The following is an 18,151-nucleotide window of genomic DNA, read 5'->3' on the forward strand; positions in this document are numbered from 1 at the left end:
CAGAAAAGGCTGGAGGGTCTTATTTAAGTATAACTCCAGTGCTTCATATTTCATTCAGAGTATAAGGCAAAGTCCCTATAAAGACTTCCAACATCTTTCTTGGCTGCATTCCCATTGCTTCAGACTTATATCTGCTTCTATGCACCTCCTTACTCTGCCCTAGTCACAAGAGCTCACTCACAGCTTGAAAAAACAAGGCATTTTTTCCATCTCCGGGCTAGCACACACATGTTTTCCTCTGAGTAGAATATACAATGCCTAGATATTTGTACTTACTGTTATTTTGTGTTCTATAAACCATAACTCAAATATTACCTTCGTAGTGAGTTCTTTCAAACATTGCAGTGATTTTCCTGGAAAATAAACCTTGAAGTTTCTTTTTGTTGCTTAACTTTTCAACACAGAGCTGATTATCATGTATTATTTCATATAACTTACTACTGATGAGGCTTACTATTTGCTTCCCACACCAGATGGGCAAGGAATATATATATATTCCACTCAAAAATGTATCCAGTGTTCATGACAGTGTGTAACATATATAAAATAGTCAATATGTATTTGTAGAACATACAGATAAATCCAATGTTTTAAAGTGATGCTCTGCTTGAGTCTGGCAGAACTGAGATAGATATAAAACTCTGCCATATCTGGAGCCTTGATAATTGGGAACTACTAGCATAAACACATTTCTGAATGGATGATTGAACTCTGATACCACTGCTGATGGAGACTGACTTTCCAAATTTGAAGGATTGTTGTAGATTTAGTGTGAGTTATGAATTAGAAACAGTGAGCGTGAAAGGGATACACACAGTTGGAAAGTCTATACACCCAAGTGGAAATTCTCAAGCTGTCTCATGTTGGAATGAGTTCCCTCATTCTGGGGCAGGTTGGTGGTGATATAAAAAAATAAACTGTATTTCTACACATCAATATGGATATAGAGAAGAAATTCTATACTATACTATCTTCATACCTCTGAGATGCTGGAGACAAAGGTGTAGGAACTCAAGGATCAAGAGGGATTTTCGTATGTTTTCTCAAACTCTGCAGAGGCATTTGGGTTTTCTTTGTGGGAAGATAAATTCTCCTGTAAAGGTTCATTCCCTAATTGAGATTCCACTTCCCAGAAATTGCCTGATGCTGGTGATGATTAGAGGCCAGCCAGGGGTAAAGGCACTGATTCCCATGGCAACCAGGTTGAAAGAAAAAAAGAAAGAAAGAAAAATATAACAGACCACGGAGGAGAATTGTCAGAAACAAGCTACATTGGCATTATAAATAGATATTTAATTCATTGAGATAGTTTGTTATGCCTTCTGCATTATAAGTAGATGTTTAGTTCATTGACATAGCTTTGACAGGGAGTAGCAAAGTTAAATTCCAGAGCGGCTCTTTGTCTTTTAAGTATCGCAGTTAATTAACAACTATTTTCTCCCTTCTAATACTTGCAGAACTGAGTTGTCTGATTGAAAGAACAGTATGTGTTAATGTTTTAGAAAAGCCAACTGAGAGTCCAGTGTCACAATATTTCTCACGGTTTGTTTCTCAGGCTTTTTCCTGATTGCACAGGAGTACCTCTCTTTGAACCTTGGTGACACAGGAGACCCCAGGTTCAATGTTTACATTTCACAAGAGTCTGACATGTTTGTCTTTTTTAGGTCCTGCTTTTTAAACTTGGAGGCTTCTCTCACTTTCCGTCCCTGGGTCTCTCTCGAATACCCCCCCCCCCCCCGTGTGTGTGTGTGTGTGAGTACAGCTGGATCGATCAACTGAAACCTTGATAACTTGTAAAGCTCTGTCACTAACCTTGACAACATACACTTTGAAACACCCAAAGATCAGAAAACCCAACTGGGCCCCATCAAAGGACTTTTTATCCTAAAACCAAGGACTAAGGACTGGCCTACTTCCAGTGTTCAAAAGGCACCGCTCGACTGAGAGTTAAGGATGTAGAGTTTGAGGGCGGAGAGTAGTGTTCAGCACAAAGCAACATTTAGGTTTGGCTGGATTCAAATGTAAAAGCACTTTTCAAATGCAATTTTTAGAAACACTATAAGAAATTAGTATCAGCAACTAATAGAGTCTCATCAAATGCAAATCAGAGTGGGACTTTGCACTTCTACATTCCACAAAGCTTAATAAAAATTAGACTATAATAAACAGCGTGTTTCATTCTTCAGAATTAAGGGAAATGGGATGCATTCTTTTTCATTAACTTCTAGGATAAATAAGGATCCTAATGTAAGGATATAAGAGTTACTTTATAAACTTTATTGTACCCAGGGTTAAATAATTCACTGTGTGCTCAACCCTTGTATGTAGGTCTATTGAACAGCATTTGCTATTTCACAGTACTGGGAGGCAAAGAACTTTAGGGTTCCTTTAGGGTTGTTTTCATGTGTGAAGGGCTCATAACCTCCTGTAGGACCGGCAGTTCAATTCTTCTGAGGTCTTAAACAAGGTTCAGGGAAGTAGACAACCCTCCCTCTCCCATCAAACATGTCTAATGTATGCTAAATTCCCATCCAAGAATGAAAGTAGGTTTTGATGCAGGAAAAGGGTCAAACACTAAAAGTAAGAGAAAGTTCCGTTTTGAGTCCTGGTAGTGGACATTCAAATGTTCCCTGCTAAACACTACACCTGATAACTGTTTGCTCACTCCTACAGATTCCACTACTAGCAACCAGACCTTTGGAGAGACTGACCTTTCTTTACAGGGAGTGAAATATCACTTTGTATTAATTATTCACTGTTACTTTTGTGGTTGCTGACAAGTGTCATAAGATGTACTTGGCTAGTTTCAAAAGATCTGCTGCTTGAAAGCCTATGGACCTACAAGCAACAGAGTGGACAAAACAGTGTGACTTCAATGTTTGTCATTCAGAGACAGAATGGAGGGGCAGAAGAACATCATGTTCAGTGCCTATAACTTAAAGTAAGTGGCAAAGTGCTATTTAAGAGCTCTCCTGCCCTCCTCTACCACCCAATCCTTGAACTGCTTTCTCTATTAGTAGCAGCACATTTCCTCTTATCATTTCTGCTGATGTAAGTACAAAAGAGAATAAACAAACAAAAACCAACCAACCAAACAAACAAACAAACAAGACCACGACGTGGCTTGCAGTTAAATAGGGAATATTCTCTTTATTCAGAAGAATACATTTGTTGACAGAATTGCATGCACCAGCACATCAGTACAGAGAGGCGTTACAGAGATAAAGGAAACAGCTTGACCTGGTAGAACTTGCCACTCCCAGAATCCTCTTGACCCAACTCAGGTGGTTTGAGGTCAAGAAGCAGTAAATGCTGCTGAATTCCAGGGTAAACAAGTGGGATTTTCAGGCCTCTGGCAGGTAAAAGACAGAAGAAAAAAGCTCTTACAAAGGAGAGGGGAATTATATTGGGACCGTTAGTTCCACTGAGACTCCCTGCAAGGCAGATGAAGGAGAACTGGTAGTAGTGCCTGGTTCTCGGTCCTGGTTACACTCTTCAAGGACTACGGCCTGATCTCTTCCCTCTGTCTCAGAGCCCCTGTATAAAGAAAAAGATACAAAATTGATGGGGGAGGGGGTGTCATGAAAACAAATTGTAGGGCGGGGCTCAGATGCCAGAAAAGTAACTGGATCATGGATTTTCCAGCAGCACTCCATTTAAGGAACTGAGCTGAGCTGAGTATTTACCTAGTCCGAAGTCGAGGCCACTTCTTCCACTCTATGGCTAGCACTATCCCCAAGGCTACCACAACCACCACAATCAGGGTACTTCGGACAATGTTACCCACAGTGCACTCTTGAGCAACAGGCCCTGTGGTATATCAAAAAAATTAGAATTGTAGCTTAGCATATCAGTGTTCTTTGAAATATTACGTTGTTCTTTCGTTCTTGCCTCCCTAAATACACATGCAAGCCATGCATCGAGCTGTGGAAGAAATGACCAGTCAAGGTGCAAGAAGAATAGGCTGAGTCACTAACACCTCCTTTCTGCCAGGCACGGAGGCCTTAGATGAATTTATCCAGTATCTCTAAGTGAACACAAAATCTGATTTTCCCTTCATCTTCATACGAGCTAAGATATACTTGAGGGCTCCAACTCCACACGCTTGCTGTCTCCTATTCTGCCTTATCTCTGTGGGGACTGTTCTTGAGATCCCAGGAGCATAACAACGGGAACTTTCATGGAAGCATTATCCACTCACCTGCTGCTCCAACCAGCTCCAGGGCATCACTGGGCTCTGACCAGATGTCAGGGTAAGCCTGCAGCCGGTAGCTGCAACTGTAGTTTCCAATGCCTTTCCCTTCCATGTTGTCGATGACAAAATCTCCATTCTCTGAGAACTGTTGGGGGGCCTCTTCTCCATCATGTTCTAGCACAAATTCAACTCCTGGCAGGGGTCCTCGGCACTGAAGGGTAATATCCTTGCCTAGTTTGAACACAGTGCTGGGCCAGGCTGACAAAGAGGGTTTAGGGGGCTTATCTGTAACCAAACCGAGAACACAGAGTTAAAAGAAGTTGCCCCAAAGTCCACCATTTCTTGTACCATTTGTAACCTATAAAAAGCCTAAAAACTACAGAATCTAAAGGCTTTCTTAGGTTTCAGAACCTTACCGGTCACCCAGATCTCTAGAGAGTTGCTGTGATTTGAAGCCACAAGGGGAGCGGAATCCAGATAATAAACACAGCTGTAAACACCAGAATCTTGATCCCTCACCACTGGCATCCAGAAGTCAGCTCTGGACCCACTTGGCCTCTGCTGTTCTAAGGGCTGTTGTGTCCCCTCCTTCAACAGGACAAATGTTGAATCTGGCAGTTCTCCTTGACATTGAAGAGTCATGTTTTCTCCAGGGGCTACCATAGGACCAGGCTGGACAAACAGGCTGGGCTTGGGGAGTAAACCTACAAGAAATTAACTGCTGGTTAGAGGAGAGCCATTTTAGAGTTTATTCCTCCATGACATCCCCTAGTATCTCATCAATAGAGAGGTGAGACTACTGTTTGCCTCTTTATGAGTTCTTTAAAAATATCTTCCATGAACCAGTCAATCTGATCCTTTCTACACTACAACACCCATTCCATTGTTTCATCCCCTTACCAGTGACAATGAGTTCCAGAATGTTGCTAGACTGTATCTTGACAGGGCTCATCCAGTCAGGGTGGTAACAGCAGCTATAACGTCCTATGCTGGCACCAGATATATTGATGATAGGGAATGCTCCTTCATTGCTAGTGGACCCCCAAAGCTGCATTGAAGTGGCTTCTCCTTCTTTGTGCAGAATGTACCCAACTCCAAGGACTGGTCCTTGGCACCATAGAGTAACATTCTGCCCCATGGTGACCACAGAACTAGGCTCAGCAGACAACCATGGTCTGGGGAATGTGTCTAGACAGAGAACAACAATGAGTGAGATATGAGGATACAGCCTTGTTGGCTGTCCTCCACGATAATTGCTTTGCTTTGAATCCCCTCCATAATTTGGCCTACATTTTTAGGAGTCATCAACCTCCATAACCCCTTCTCAATGTACCCTTTCCCAGACCTGTGCGTTGTCGGTTCTTACCAGTTACCCAGATCATAACAGGGGTACTAAGGTATGAGCCCCTGTTTGACATGGTTGTCTCATAGTAGACACAGCTGTAGTTCCCAAAGTCCTCTGCTCCAACAGTGTGGAGGAGGAAGTCAACTGAGGTCCCCGAGGCACTCTGAAACTGTAAGGGAACATGAGTACCCTCCTGTAAGAGGGCAAACCTCATGCCCTGGAAAATTCCTTGGCAGCGCAGGGTCACATTCTTCCCAGGAAGAACCACAGGGCCTGGCTGTGCCAGGAGAGTGGGTTTGGGGTAGAATTCTAAAATGAAAAAGATCATAATATAAGAGAAGACTGTTCCCCACATTTTGCAAATAACTTTTATAATGTTGTTATAAAAGATGATATATGCTTATTGTAGAAAATTAGAAAATGCAATAAAAAACTAATGAAGAAAACATAATTTTACCAACTCAAATAAAACTATTCCTTACCTACTTTTCCCTCTTATATTTGAACACATGACTCTGTCCTTAGACCTGAGGTTATTGATGTAATTGAGACCCCAGTGCATGAAGGGATGAAGAGGCTGATATGCTTGTATTGTAAACCCTTTCCTATGATATTAAACATCCTTTGATATGGTCATTTGTAATTGCTGCATAACATGTACCTGACATTTCAAGGTTTTCTCCTGTTCTCTGAGGGCCATCCACCACCAATCCCTGGCAGCTCAGGAAAAGGCGGAGAGTCAACCCAAAGCTCAAGGCCAACCCTAAAAGGATTATCTCAGAAAGCAGGCAACTTGAGCTTTGGTTCTTGGATTGAACACCCCTATCTCCCTCACTTCTTTCTTCAGAAAGGAATTACTGGCCTCCCCCACTCCTTTGCTCTTTCTTCTTGTGACTTTAGTGGTATGAGCAGCTGTCCTACATGGACAGTTTATCATCATATGCCAAGCACTGTCCTAAGAACATTCTCAGTGTCCCCTCCTCCCTGGCAGTCCTTCCACTCCCCCCCCACGCATACCCCATGAAGACTTCTCCTCCCTAACCTGTTACAATGAGCTCCACAGGGTCACTGGGCTCAGACCAGATGGAAAAGTCATAATAACGGCAGCTATAGTTTCCTCCATCACCAATGCCCACTGAAATGATCAGAAAGTATGCTGCACTAGCTCCTGGCCTTCCCCAGGCTGAGTCACTGGATGCGATTTCATTGCCATCCTTGTAAAGAATAAAGCTCATGTGTTCACGGGAAGTGGAGCAATTGAAAGTCACTCTGGAACCAGGAGTGACCACAGGACTAGCCCACGTCTTGAAGAGAGGCTTGGGGTACATTTCTAGAAAAGAAAAACAAAACCTTACAAACCCAAATCAAGAAAACAGGAAGCAAATACAACAAATGTTGCTTTTAGGAAGCAGTCTGCTATAATGCATTCCATTCAGATGGAATTGTTTTGTTCGTTTATTTGTTTGTTTTTATTGGAATCCCTCACCCCTGTCCCTCATTGCCTCCAGAGAAATCCTGTCTTTGGAACAGGCAAAGGAGTATATTGCAATAGTATACTTTCTTTGGGAGTCTATTAGTTCTGAGCCTTGCTTTGCCCATCTGGCTAAGAGAAGAAAAGAGTAGCTGTTTCACCTCACTTCAAGATTTCCTCTATAGTTAAATGAGATAATCGATGGGAAAATAATCAGAAAAATTAAATCACCCTCCACAAACCCAAGCTATTAATAACAATTATGCTATTAATATCATGCAGCCAGAGGCCCTGGCACTCCCAGCGCCACGCCTGCCTGGCTCTAAGATTGGACACAGGCTCCTAGTACCAGCAGCAAAGTTTGTGGTGGACATAGGAGTGTCTGTCACGAACTTTCCTGCCCCTCCTCCGCCACACACCCGATTCAGCGATACCTTTTATGACAAGCTCCAGGGGCTCACTGGGCTCAGACCACTTGAAGGGCTGCATTTCAGTGTGTGTGCGGCAGCTGTAATTGCCCTCCTCTTTATCTTCCATTCTTTGAATTGTAAAGAGGGCTTCCCTCCCAACAGCACCAAGTAGCTGGACAGGTTCCTGCTCTCCCTTCTTATACAGAGCAAACCCCAAACCTTCCAGCCATCCTTTACATCGGATCTGCAGTTCCTGGCCCCGGATTGGAAGGGAAGCCGAAATGACAGGTTTGGGAAGGATGTCTAGAAAACAAAATGGGACGGCTAGAGAATCAAAAGTTTGGAAGTGTCCGGGATGGGACGCTCAGTTACTTTCTCTCCAAACAAACAAAATGTATCCAGGAGTTCCTCAGTCGGCCTCCTCTTACTCTTTTCCTCACCCCATCCCCCACATCTACTCCCAGCAGCACAGGAGTTCCAGGGGCACTGGGGATCACTCCGGGAGGATCCTCTGCTTTCTCTTACCTGTCCCCACTAGTTCAAGTGCTTCACTAGGCTCCGACACAGCCATCTCCTCCCATGAATGGCAATGGTAACTCCCGGTGTGGCTGTGGGTCAGGGCGCCAAGGGGGAAGGCAGCCCGAACCTGCTCTGAGGCCGGGCGAGTTGCAATCCACCCGGTCCCGTCCTTTAGTAACACAAACTCCTTAGTTGAGCCAGAAGGGCTTCTGCACCAGAGGGTTAAGTTCGTCCAAGGGGCCAGAGGGAAGTTCGTCTCTGCCCACAGTTCAGGCTTAGGGGTTGGCATGATTATTTCTAGAAACAGCAGAGTTAATAAAGCCACCCTCTTGGTATTTCCCCCTCCCTCCTTTTCTTTCTCTTGAAGCCCCTACCCAGATCACACACCCCTCCCCTTCAATCAGAAGCCTTTCCTATCTTGCTCCTTTCTCCAGGTACTGGGGAGAGGGGAAGCTGCTGTCTCAGCTGAGCCTCACAAAAAAGTGCAGGAGCCTGAAGGAATTTTTTACAGGCAGAAAGACAAAGTTGGAGGCTGAATGTTGCCAATAGTTTTAACAAGTGCCCCTTCCTTTCTGTCCTTCCCTCCCAACCAGTCACTCCCCTGGGCACTGACACTGACACTCCGTAGTTATTTCGGATCTCCAGAGAGGAATGTCCCAGTCTGGGGCAGGAAAAAACTCACCAATCTCCTCTGTCAATGCCCCATTGCACAGCCCTGCAAAAGAAACCCTTATCAGGTTCGGCTCTGTCCTCACCAAGACTGTCCCCAGCCTGCTGCCCAGTCCCCTGTCTCACCCTTTTGTACTCACCACAGCAAAGAAGAGCTATGAGTATGAAGAGCATGGCTACCCCTTGAGCTGTTCCCAACAACCAGGCTTCTCTAGTGAGACCAGGGGGAAAAAAAAGATGAGAGGAGTTGCTGGGATTAGGGGGAGGGCAGAGAGAAGGGGGCGGCAATTTATGTCATTGGCTTATTCACCACCCAATAGGGATTGGGTATGAACAGGATAATGGGACATAATCTTCTCTGACACTGATGACTTTTCTTCATGAGGGGTCTAGTCACCTACAAACCCCTTGCACTTCCATGACCTTCATGCCCTCATCTCCGCCCCTCCCCCAGTTTGTATTAGATATCAGCTTCCATGACCCCTGGTGAGGTTGCTGCTGCAAGTGAGATGTCAGTTGGGAAAGGGCTTTTGTACCTCCAGTTCTCAGAACCCCCTGGAGCTCAGCAGCTCTGGGTGGTTGAGTGTGGGGGTGGAAAGAGCAACCTTGAGTGTTTCTCAGTCATCAAGTTTAAGTTTGGAAGCAGTTGTTCCTTTGGTAGTATTGGTCTTCAGACTGACCTGCCTCACCTGCCTTTGTTATGGAAGGGTTGCCTAGGCAGCCTTAATGAATTACCAGAAGACTGCCTGTCAGTCCTGAGCTAGCTTGTCAGACAGTGGGATCTCTCCCTCCCTTACATAGATTATGACTACAAACGTGGAGCACTGTTGCTGGGCTCTACCTCCTGGACAATGAGAAGGTATAAAGCCCAAACTCAATTAACAATTTTCTTTTCCGTAGGAAACAGTGACTCTCCTCAGCCCTTTTCTCCTCAGGAAAACAACTTTTCAAGCTGCTTTCTGTGGAATCTAGATTCTGAACTTATTCCTTGATGCAATGATCTTGGAGTAGGATAATCCCACGAGGAGCTTATCCTAAAGCATATGAAATTTACAGTAGATTTATATGCCACAACAATTTACCTCCCTGTTTGAAAACTCCAAAGATGTTTTGTTTTGTTTCTCTCAGAATCCACAAGTGGCTCTCCACTTGTTACCCTGACACACTATCCCTCAGATCCCATTAGAAAACACAGACACACAGAATCCCAGTGACCATTCATTGTGTATTAACTTTCCCAGACACACAAAGGTGGCAGACAGGTACATCCAGAAGCAGGGGATGGAGGGAAGTAGACAAAATATTCAGGTGGTAAGTAAGACCTCTCTACTCAATTAAGAACTGTCATTTCGCTTTACATTGTTAACTAGAATAACCTTAAAAAGCCATAGGGATTAGGGAGAAAAATCAATGGTCCAAAGGACACTGGAGAATCTAAAAAAAAAAATGGCAGTAGGATTTTGTCGGATATATTTTCTGGCTAGAGAAAACAATCTGATCCTGACTCCATTTATTGTCTTATCAGGTGTCTATCCAGTTTAAACTCTACCCTAAGGGTGTAGAGACAATAGGAATCAAAAGTAACAGAAAAACTGGTTTGTAAGGAACCTAGAATGCACTAAAATATTCTCTCTAGACCTTGAATGTAAGGAGTAATGTTGAAACAAATAGGATGGGAATTAAATAACAAACCGGAAGACACAACAGCATAGCTTCTTACACGCAAGCATGTTCACACCATATCAAAAGGGAAGTCATCTATAATGTCTTGTGACAGAGATGTTTAAGTGGAGATTTGGACACTGTAAGAGGTGTAGAGGTCAGGTAACATGTGTTTGATTATTCTTGTAGCCCAAGAAAACTATACATGATGCCACTTGGCTTTGGTAATGACCCTTCTGTGAGGTGAAAGAGAAATAGATGGAAAGAGAATGCCTTGACTTGTAAATCTAGATGATGATGAGAAACCTAAGAATGTGTCCCCATGCTTACTGCAACTGGGGATTGGCCCATTATGGAGACTAGGAGAGCACACAATCAGCTAGCTTGGGCAACAACAACTGAGCAAAGGCAATTACCTGAGTCTCAGTCTCCGACACTTCCACCGTATCCACAGCACTAGCAACAACATGGAAACAAGCTGGGCAGTTAAGGACACCCTGATAGCTTCATTCAGAATGGAATTCCAGGTGAGGAAGCCTGTGACCAGAGGAGATCAGAAGCAGAAACCTTGATGGGATGAGGTCAGACAGATAATATGTCTTGGTTGGGGAGGGGAGCTGGTCACAGAGAAAGCTTCTGTTTAGAAGCTTGAGACAGATGTGTCCTTCCTGTTCATGGAGAATAGGAAGGAGTCTTCAGAATATTCTGGTCACTTCTTTGAGTTATTGTAGCACACCCAAGGAAAGTGTGCCTAGGTGCATGGGTCCTGATTTCCAAGCCCTCACTCCCCTTCCCATATATTTTTGAGCACATTATGGGAATCCCAGGATATGGAAGTATAATCCTATGAGAAGTTATCTTCTCACCTGCTGGCCCCACCAACTTGAGAGGCTCACTGTGATGTGACCAGATGTTAGGGTGTGCCTCAATACGATAGCTGCAACTGTAGGTTCCTGTGCCTTGCCCTTCAATGTTAGTGATGATGAAGTCTCCATCTACTGAGAATTTTTGGAATGTTGCTCTTTCTTCCCATTCCAACGAAAATTCAAGTACTGGATGAGATACTCGGCACTGAAGGGTGATGGTCTTTCCTACTTTGAACATGGAACTGGGCCAAGCTGAAAGGGAGGGTTTGGGGGGCTTATCTGAAACCAATCCAGAGATCACAGTTAGAAGTGACACTGAGTCAGCACCCTCTCCCCTGCAGATCCTCATTTGGGATTCTCTCTTTTGACTTACATTTGTTTAATGACTGCAAACTCTGTATATTTAGAGTGCTTTCCCCCTCTCCATGGTTCTCTAAGACTACTGGTTCTTAATTTCGATCTGGAAGGTCTCATACCTGGAAACACTCCCTGGCTTGAAGGAAATTAACTTTAATCTTTTTCATGACTCACAGTGGGGGCTGTGCCATGCTGAGAGATAAGGCTTAAAGTTAATCTCAGGAGGTTCCTGAAGGATATAAAACCCTACACCATACTCCTAATGTTTTCTCTTTAGCTCATACCTCTAAGAAAGTGTATGAGCCACCAAGACACCCCTCCTTAGATCACTGTAATAATGATAAAAACAAAAAGATGACAGTAAGATTAAAGCCAGTTAGGATCACTTGCCTACAACCATCAGCTCCACAGTGTTATATGTTGCCATCTTAATGGATGTCTTCCAGGTAAGATAATAGTGGCAGCTGTATATGCCAGCATCCCTGTAGGTCACATTCGTTAGGAAGAATGAATTGTTCCCAGTGTTGCTGGTGGAATCCAGAAACTGAAGGGGCTTTTCTTCTCCCTTCTTATAGAGTGCAAGACCCACTCCATCCATTAGTCCTCCACACCTCAGGCTCACGTTTTGACCCATTTGAATCACAGGACTGGGCTGAACAAGTAGCCAGGTCTTGGGGAAAGTGTCTAGGATGAGACCCAAAATACAAACAGCCAATGGTAAAACTCTGCACTACTTATAATACTTAGGGCTATTTTCCTTCTCTGTCTTCTAGGTTGTACTTTGCAAATCCCTTAGTATTGTGCACAAATTCTATTCCTGACCCCCACCACTAGCACTGGCTGAATGACTAAGTACAAGCAGGGAGAGGGAGTCAGAAGAAGTTTGATAACCTATTCCATAGCACACCCATGTCTTACCAGTCACCCAGATTTTCAGGATATCACTAAGCAGTGAGCCCCTGTATGACCCATCATAGTAAAAACAGAGGTAGTGCCCTGTATCCTGTATCTTCAGAGCATGGAAGTAGAAATATGCCTCATTTTTTATTGGCTTCTTTTGGTAAAATGGTTTCTTCAAGTCTTCCAATCTCATTAAAGCAAACGTCATTCCATATATTGGCCCTTGGCACCTGAGACTCAGGCTTTCTCCTGGTGCCAGGATGGGCCCAGGATGGGCTGTCAGAGTTGGTTTGGGGTAGAGACCTAGAAAGGGAAGAGACCCTTAAGAAACAGTTTGGCCAGTTCTTCAGTTCTTCCCTCTTCTATGTTTATTCTTTTAGTTTCTTTGGACAAAAGTGATAACTGGGATATAAGCTTCCTTCCTTCTCTTGCCTTAGATTTATTCCTCTCCATGTGTAGAATCAAGGGTAAATTTTCTTCTCGCCCTTCCCTCTCATCTGACTCTACTAGCTCTACTGTGAGCTCATCCAGGTATATAGCCCCTCAGGGGACTGTCTACATCCATAATTCTCTGTATCTTCAGGTCTCTAAAATGACAAATACAGTTCTTCCCACAGTCAGAAAATTTACACCTCTAAAAAAATGGCGTTGATTCCATCTTGTAGAGCTTAACTTTCACTGAAATATTAATGAGAGAATCTGAATGCATTAATCTTGCTTTAAGACCCTACTTCCAACACTTGTAGCATGAGGTTGAGGAGAGATTTGGCGTAATAACTCAGGAAGCCCAAATATGAAGATTTGGGGTAATAACTGAGTAAGCCTATGAAATCTGGTAATGGAGTCCACCCTCATTTCTACAGATTGTTTCTTTAATGCAGCTGTACTATTAAACTTTAGCCTTATATGACTGCATGTTATCCCCACTCAAATCCCAGGTACATCAGCTCATCTATTATGGAAGGATCAGTTCTGTCATATACTCATGGGAGCTTTTTGGATGTGTCATGAAACATGGCAGTCTAATGCTGTTGAGTGTAAATAATATAAAATCCCTGCTAGTGTAAAATTAAGAGAGAAGTGAGAAATACTGGTGAACATTAATTGCAGACGTGTGTATTAGTGGGAAACTATGTTGGAAGGGTATGTGTACAACAAGCATCATATACACGGGTTAAACAGTCCTTTGTATTTTGAACCTCAAAAAAGCTATATTAATAGAATTATAAACTACCATTTATTGAGAACTTATGTGCCAGGCACTGTACATGGGCAAATCCTCACAACAACCCTGTGAGGTAGGCATTATTCTTATATCAATTTTGCAGATGATAATTGAAGAACAGAATGGCATTGTACAAAAGATTGGAGAGATCCTGTTATCCTGTGTTAGAATGGAGAAAACAAAAGCACAGAGAAGTGACATGATTTGCTCAACATCACCCAGGGAAGCAGTGTCACGGGTGGAACTAGAAATCAGGGGTACTTTCTGTAGCAACACAATTTCCCTAGATCTATTTTGTTTTCAGTAGGAACTACATAAATGTTGACAATTTTGTTTGAAATCATTCAGGGCATGGGATGGAGGAGTTGAAGTTGGGGTGTGTTTTTATAGCATTTGGACCTTTGTGGGAGTTGTCTTCTGTGTTTAGAGCTTGGTGCTGTCTTTACTGGCTCTAGTGATATGGGACTAATCTGTTGCTTTCTTTCTTATTTGTTTTGTTTGTTTTATATCAGTGGATGCAGTGATTCAGTCTGTTTCCCATTCTTAAGTATAACCATTGAAAACACATTTAAGCTTTAAATAAAACAATTTTAAGACTGTACTGGCAATGCCTGGCACATATTAGGTGCTCAATAAATATTGGAATGAATGAATGATGAACAACAAGTAAAGGGCAGTAAAACTATAAGATGAAGTTACTGAATAGCTGGGTAGGCTCACAAACAAGCCAAAGGACTATCTGCTTCAAAGCCTGTGTGATTCTAATTTGTAGCTCAGGTAAATGTCAAACAACTCTATCTCATTGACTTTGAAGGGCCTAGAAACCGGCCGAGGCAAGTGATATGAGAAACTTGTCCTCAACCTGCCATGATCCCTGGGATAACAATTGTCAGATACCAGCAGCCATGGTCACACCCACCTGCTACCACCAACTTCAGGGGGTTGCTGGGCTCTGACCACAGAGTGGGGAGCATCTGGATATGAGTGCGACAAATATAAACCCCTTCATTCTCAGGTGCCAAGTTGTCAATGGAGAAGATGGCCATCGTCCCAGTTGGGACTTGGTAATCTACGGGCTCTGTGTATCCCTCTTTAAACAGCATAAATACCAAATCCTGAAGCCATCCATGGCAGAGAATGTTAACGTTGCATCCAGGAAGAGGGGGAGTCTCTGCCTGGATCCAGAAGATGGGTTTAGGGAGTTGGCCTGGAAAATAAAAAGGAATGAACTGATATGAGTTAGAGAAAAGGGAGGTGGTGCCTAGATAGCAGGAGAGGCGAGATAGGCTTTAGGGTGAGCTTTTGCTGAACAACTTTTCCTTGCTCCACCCTTCCTGAGCTGCATCCTCTAAGTACTTTCATTGTCTGTTACGGAGTAGGCATTTACCTGTTATCTGTGACGCACATACATGCATGCATTTGAGGTAAATGAATCACTTCAACAAATCCTTCCCTGGGATGGTGATTTTGAGTGCTAAGAGTGGGTGAATATTCTTGAATTGTTAACCTTGCCAGCTCACCTGGTGCTTTTAGCTCTAGGATTTTACTGGGTTTCGACCAGCCTTTCTCCTTCCAGTAGCGGCATCGATAAAGACCTGTATTGGACTCAGTAAGGGCACCTATGAAGAATGAAACTTGGAAGGTCTTGTAAGGAGGATGAATCCAGGTCATCTGTGTGTGATCCTTCAGTAGCAGGAACTTGCTGGATACCCGAGAGGGGCTTTTGCACCAAAGTGTGATGTTCTCCCAAGGGGCCTGGGGGTAGTTGGTCTCTATCCATAGCTCTGGTTGAGACTCCATTGCTGCCATTCCCCCAAATCAGAAAGATATTAGCACTCAGCCCTCTCTGTCCCACAAAGTGCCCCACAACACACCTTAAAATTAGTTCTAACCCACCCAGATGCTGCCTTCTGCCTTCTTGTGGGAGTTAGAGTATCTGTTCCTATATGGATTTGAGACAGAAGTGCCAGGGGCATTTGTTCAAGGAATGCAACTGAGTAGGGGGATAGGCTTCCTTCTAAAGCAGGATAAAGCTCTGTATATTTCTTGGGAAATCGAGTCATAATGGAAGACAATTTGATTCCCAACTAGCCCAAACTTTCTTGGGTATCTCAAAGCTATACAAACAGGCCAGTACCTTAGAATCCCAGACTGCAAGACACTTACCCATTGAAGTTATACCCCGACTGAGCCCTGAAAAGAGAATGGTAAGGGAAAGTCTGCTTTTTTACTTTGCCCTCCAACTTCAGCAAGCTCCCCAGATCCCCCAGGAGCCTGCTCACAAGAGCCTCTCTAACAGGGTCACTTGCTTCTCATCCCCTCTTTGTACTTACAAATGCAAAGGAGCAAAAGAGTAAAAGTCCGAAACATCATGCCTGCCACTCTGGCCTGTCCGGGCCTATGGGCCCTCCGGTGCAGGATGTATTCCAAGTCTTGAAGGCTTTGCTTCTTAAAAGGTAGTAGAGTCTAAAAGAAGACATTTTCTTGCTCAGTGTCTAGTTCTGCTCTTTCAAGTTGCGGTGTGATCACTGCACTACTCCTGGCAACCTTACATCCCACTAGCTCCCAGGAACCTAGCTTTTTACTGAGACCACTTGTGGCTTTCTTCATTTCCAAGCCACTCTACTCAAGATCCTTTCTCCTGGGATCCAAGACATTATTTTGGTTGAAATGTGTATTTGTCCCTGAGATTTCAAAGGCACAGAAGGTGACCGTAAACAAGCCCGAAGAAGTCCTACTGAGTGCGGGAAGTGGACTCACCTTTTGAGATCTTTTAATTAGATAAATGCACAATTGTACCAGTCATTCGCAGCATGTGCACACATGCACTCGCACATGCATGACTCATCCCACAGCTTAATAAAAAAGGCATTATTTCCACATGACCACTGCAGCCATTTTGTGGCTGGGGCAAATGGAGTGTAGGGAGAATACATAATTTGCTGAAAGTCAAAATATTAAATAAAAATTAAAGTTCATTTTGATTTCCAAGGCTGACGCTCAAATGCCCACATGTCTTCCACCCTTCTTCATCCCCTGTCACACCTCCTACTTCATCACGAAGACTGCTCCTGGTAAGGAGTGCTTATAATGCACCCTTATCTCTTACATCCAAAGCTTAATACCCTATCTTGAGTCTGTGTTAGTTAATCCAGCGGCTCCCACGTAGTTAATGAAAATACAGATGATCTCTCTTAAAACTTGCCCTTAGCTCCTGAGCAGCTTTGTTCATTTCCTCTGGTGAAAATGAAACTGTTTGAATTTGAAGGAACATAGATAGGTATTTGATTTCCGAGAGGTTTTTTTTCCGTTTTGCCAGAAGTCACTCCTAACCCTATGTACTTCATATACATGAGGCGGATCTTCTCCCCTCTTGCAGCAGTGTAACCTCTGCCTAGGAAACACACAACGCAAGCACGGGAGAATTCTCCTCCGTGAGACCTCTACTCACAGTACAAAATCCTGTTTGCCTTCAACTATTTGATCTTAGCTCAGCTGAGTGAGGTAGATGCAGCTCCCACAAGAGGGAAAGAGAATGACTTTGTTTTTCTAAACTTATCACAGACCAGAAGCCTCTAATATGGTTTAACGTTAACAGGCTAACAGTGAGCAAAATGGAGAAGTGGAAAGATTCATTTTCAAAACGCCTGCGCGGTAGATAGCAGGTTGATGCTGAGAAGATTCAAGAAGAGCTGGGCCCCGGTTTCATGTTTTTGTGTTGAAGGATGTTTAACTTACAGTCTCTGAACTTTTTTATTAATCTGTTAATGTATATCTGGTTTTGTTGTTTTCGATTACGGAAAATAAGCGTACAGTGCCAGGGACGCGGTGTACGTTTCTTGTAAACAGGTGTATTTTGTATCATTTTTCAAAGATGGTTATAATTTGGCCTAAGACCATAATGAAACTCTTCCCATCCCAATTCCTAGAACCCCTTGTCCCCAATTTCCTCAGCGCCAGGTCAAAGCTTGGATACCACCCTGTTGCTCTGTTTTCCCTTGGGGGCACTGGGCCAGGATCTATTGGGGGAAGCTAGATTCTTTGCCAAGGAAAGAGTTCAACCTGGGATTGCACCCAGGGAATGCCTTCTGAGGATCCAGCCTGATCCAGCCTTACCACATGGACATCTGGGTCTTGTTTCTTGGCAACTGGAGTGGGGTCAGAAAAGCTGAATTTCTCAGCATGGCTGACCACTCCTCAATCATTAAAACAAAACAAAACAAAAAACAGAATTGTACCGTATCATTTCAGCCAAGATAATCAATCTTATGCTCAGGCAACTTGGGAAGCCCTGATGTTCAAAACTGGCCACGCCCATTTTGCCCTTTCACCCCACCCCCAACTTAGGCAGTTGAGGCTATTTTTTTTAACTGTCCCCTTGTACTCTATCCCAACACTTTCCCCACCATTAGGCAGCGCCGCAGTGCTTTAGAGAGTGATATGTACAAAATATCTAAAGACTAGCCCCTTCATAGCTTTAAGGGCTCCAGGATTCATAAGGGTTGGGCTCTGCAGGGAGCTGGGTACAAGCA

At 43.6% G+C, this 18,151-nt stretch overlaps 1 protein-coding gene across 1 annotated transcript; it reads right to left on the minus strand.

Moving 5' to 3' along the window:
• Positions 1–3,401: 3,401 nt before the first annotated feature.
• IGSF1 (immunoglobulin superfamily member 1) lies at positions 3,402–15,989 on the minus strand (the record flags this gene model as incomplete). Its single annotated transcript, XM_080909720.1, has 19 exons — positions 3,402–3,537; positions 3,687–3,810; positions 4,202–4,480; positions 4,612–4,899; positions 5,096–5,383; positions 5,562–5,849; positions 6,583–6,870; positions 7,446–7,724; positions 7,947–8,237; positions 8,623–8,685; positions 8,750–8,820; positions 10,688–10,808; positions 11,138–11,416; positions 11,885–12,178; positions 12,413–12,697; positions 14,539–14,826; positions 15,140–15,421; positions 15,786–15,812; positions 15,953–15,989. 19 exons carry the CDS (start codon positions 15,987–15,989, stop codon positions 3,402–3,404), a joined length of 4,008 nt encoding a protein of 1,335 aa, XP_080765846.1.
• Between the last annotated feature and the right edge of the window lie 2,162 nt (positions 15,990–18,151).

The sequence above is a fragment of the Micromys minutus genome, assembly GCF_963924665.1.
Source record: "Micromys minutus genome assembly, chromosome: X".
NCBI lineage: Eukaryota > Metazoa > Chordata > Mammalia > Rodentia > Muridae > Micromys > Micromys minutus.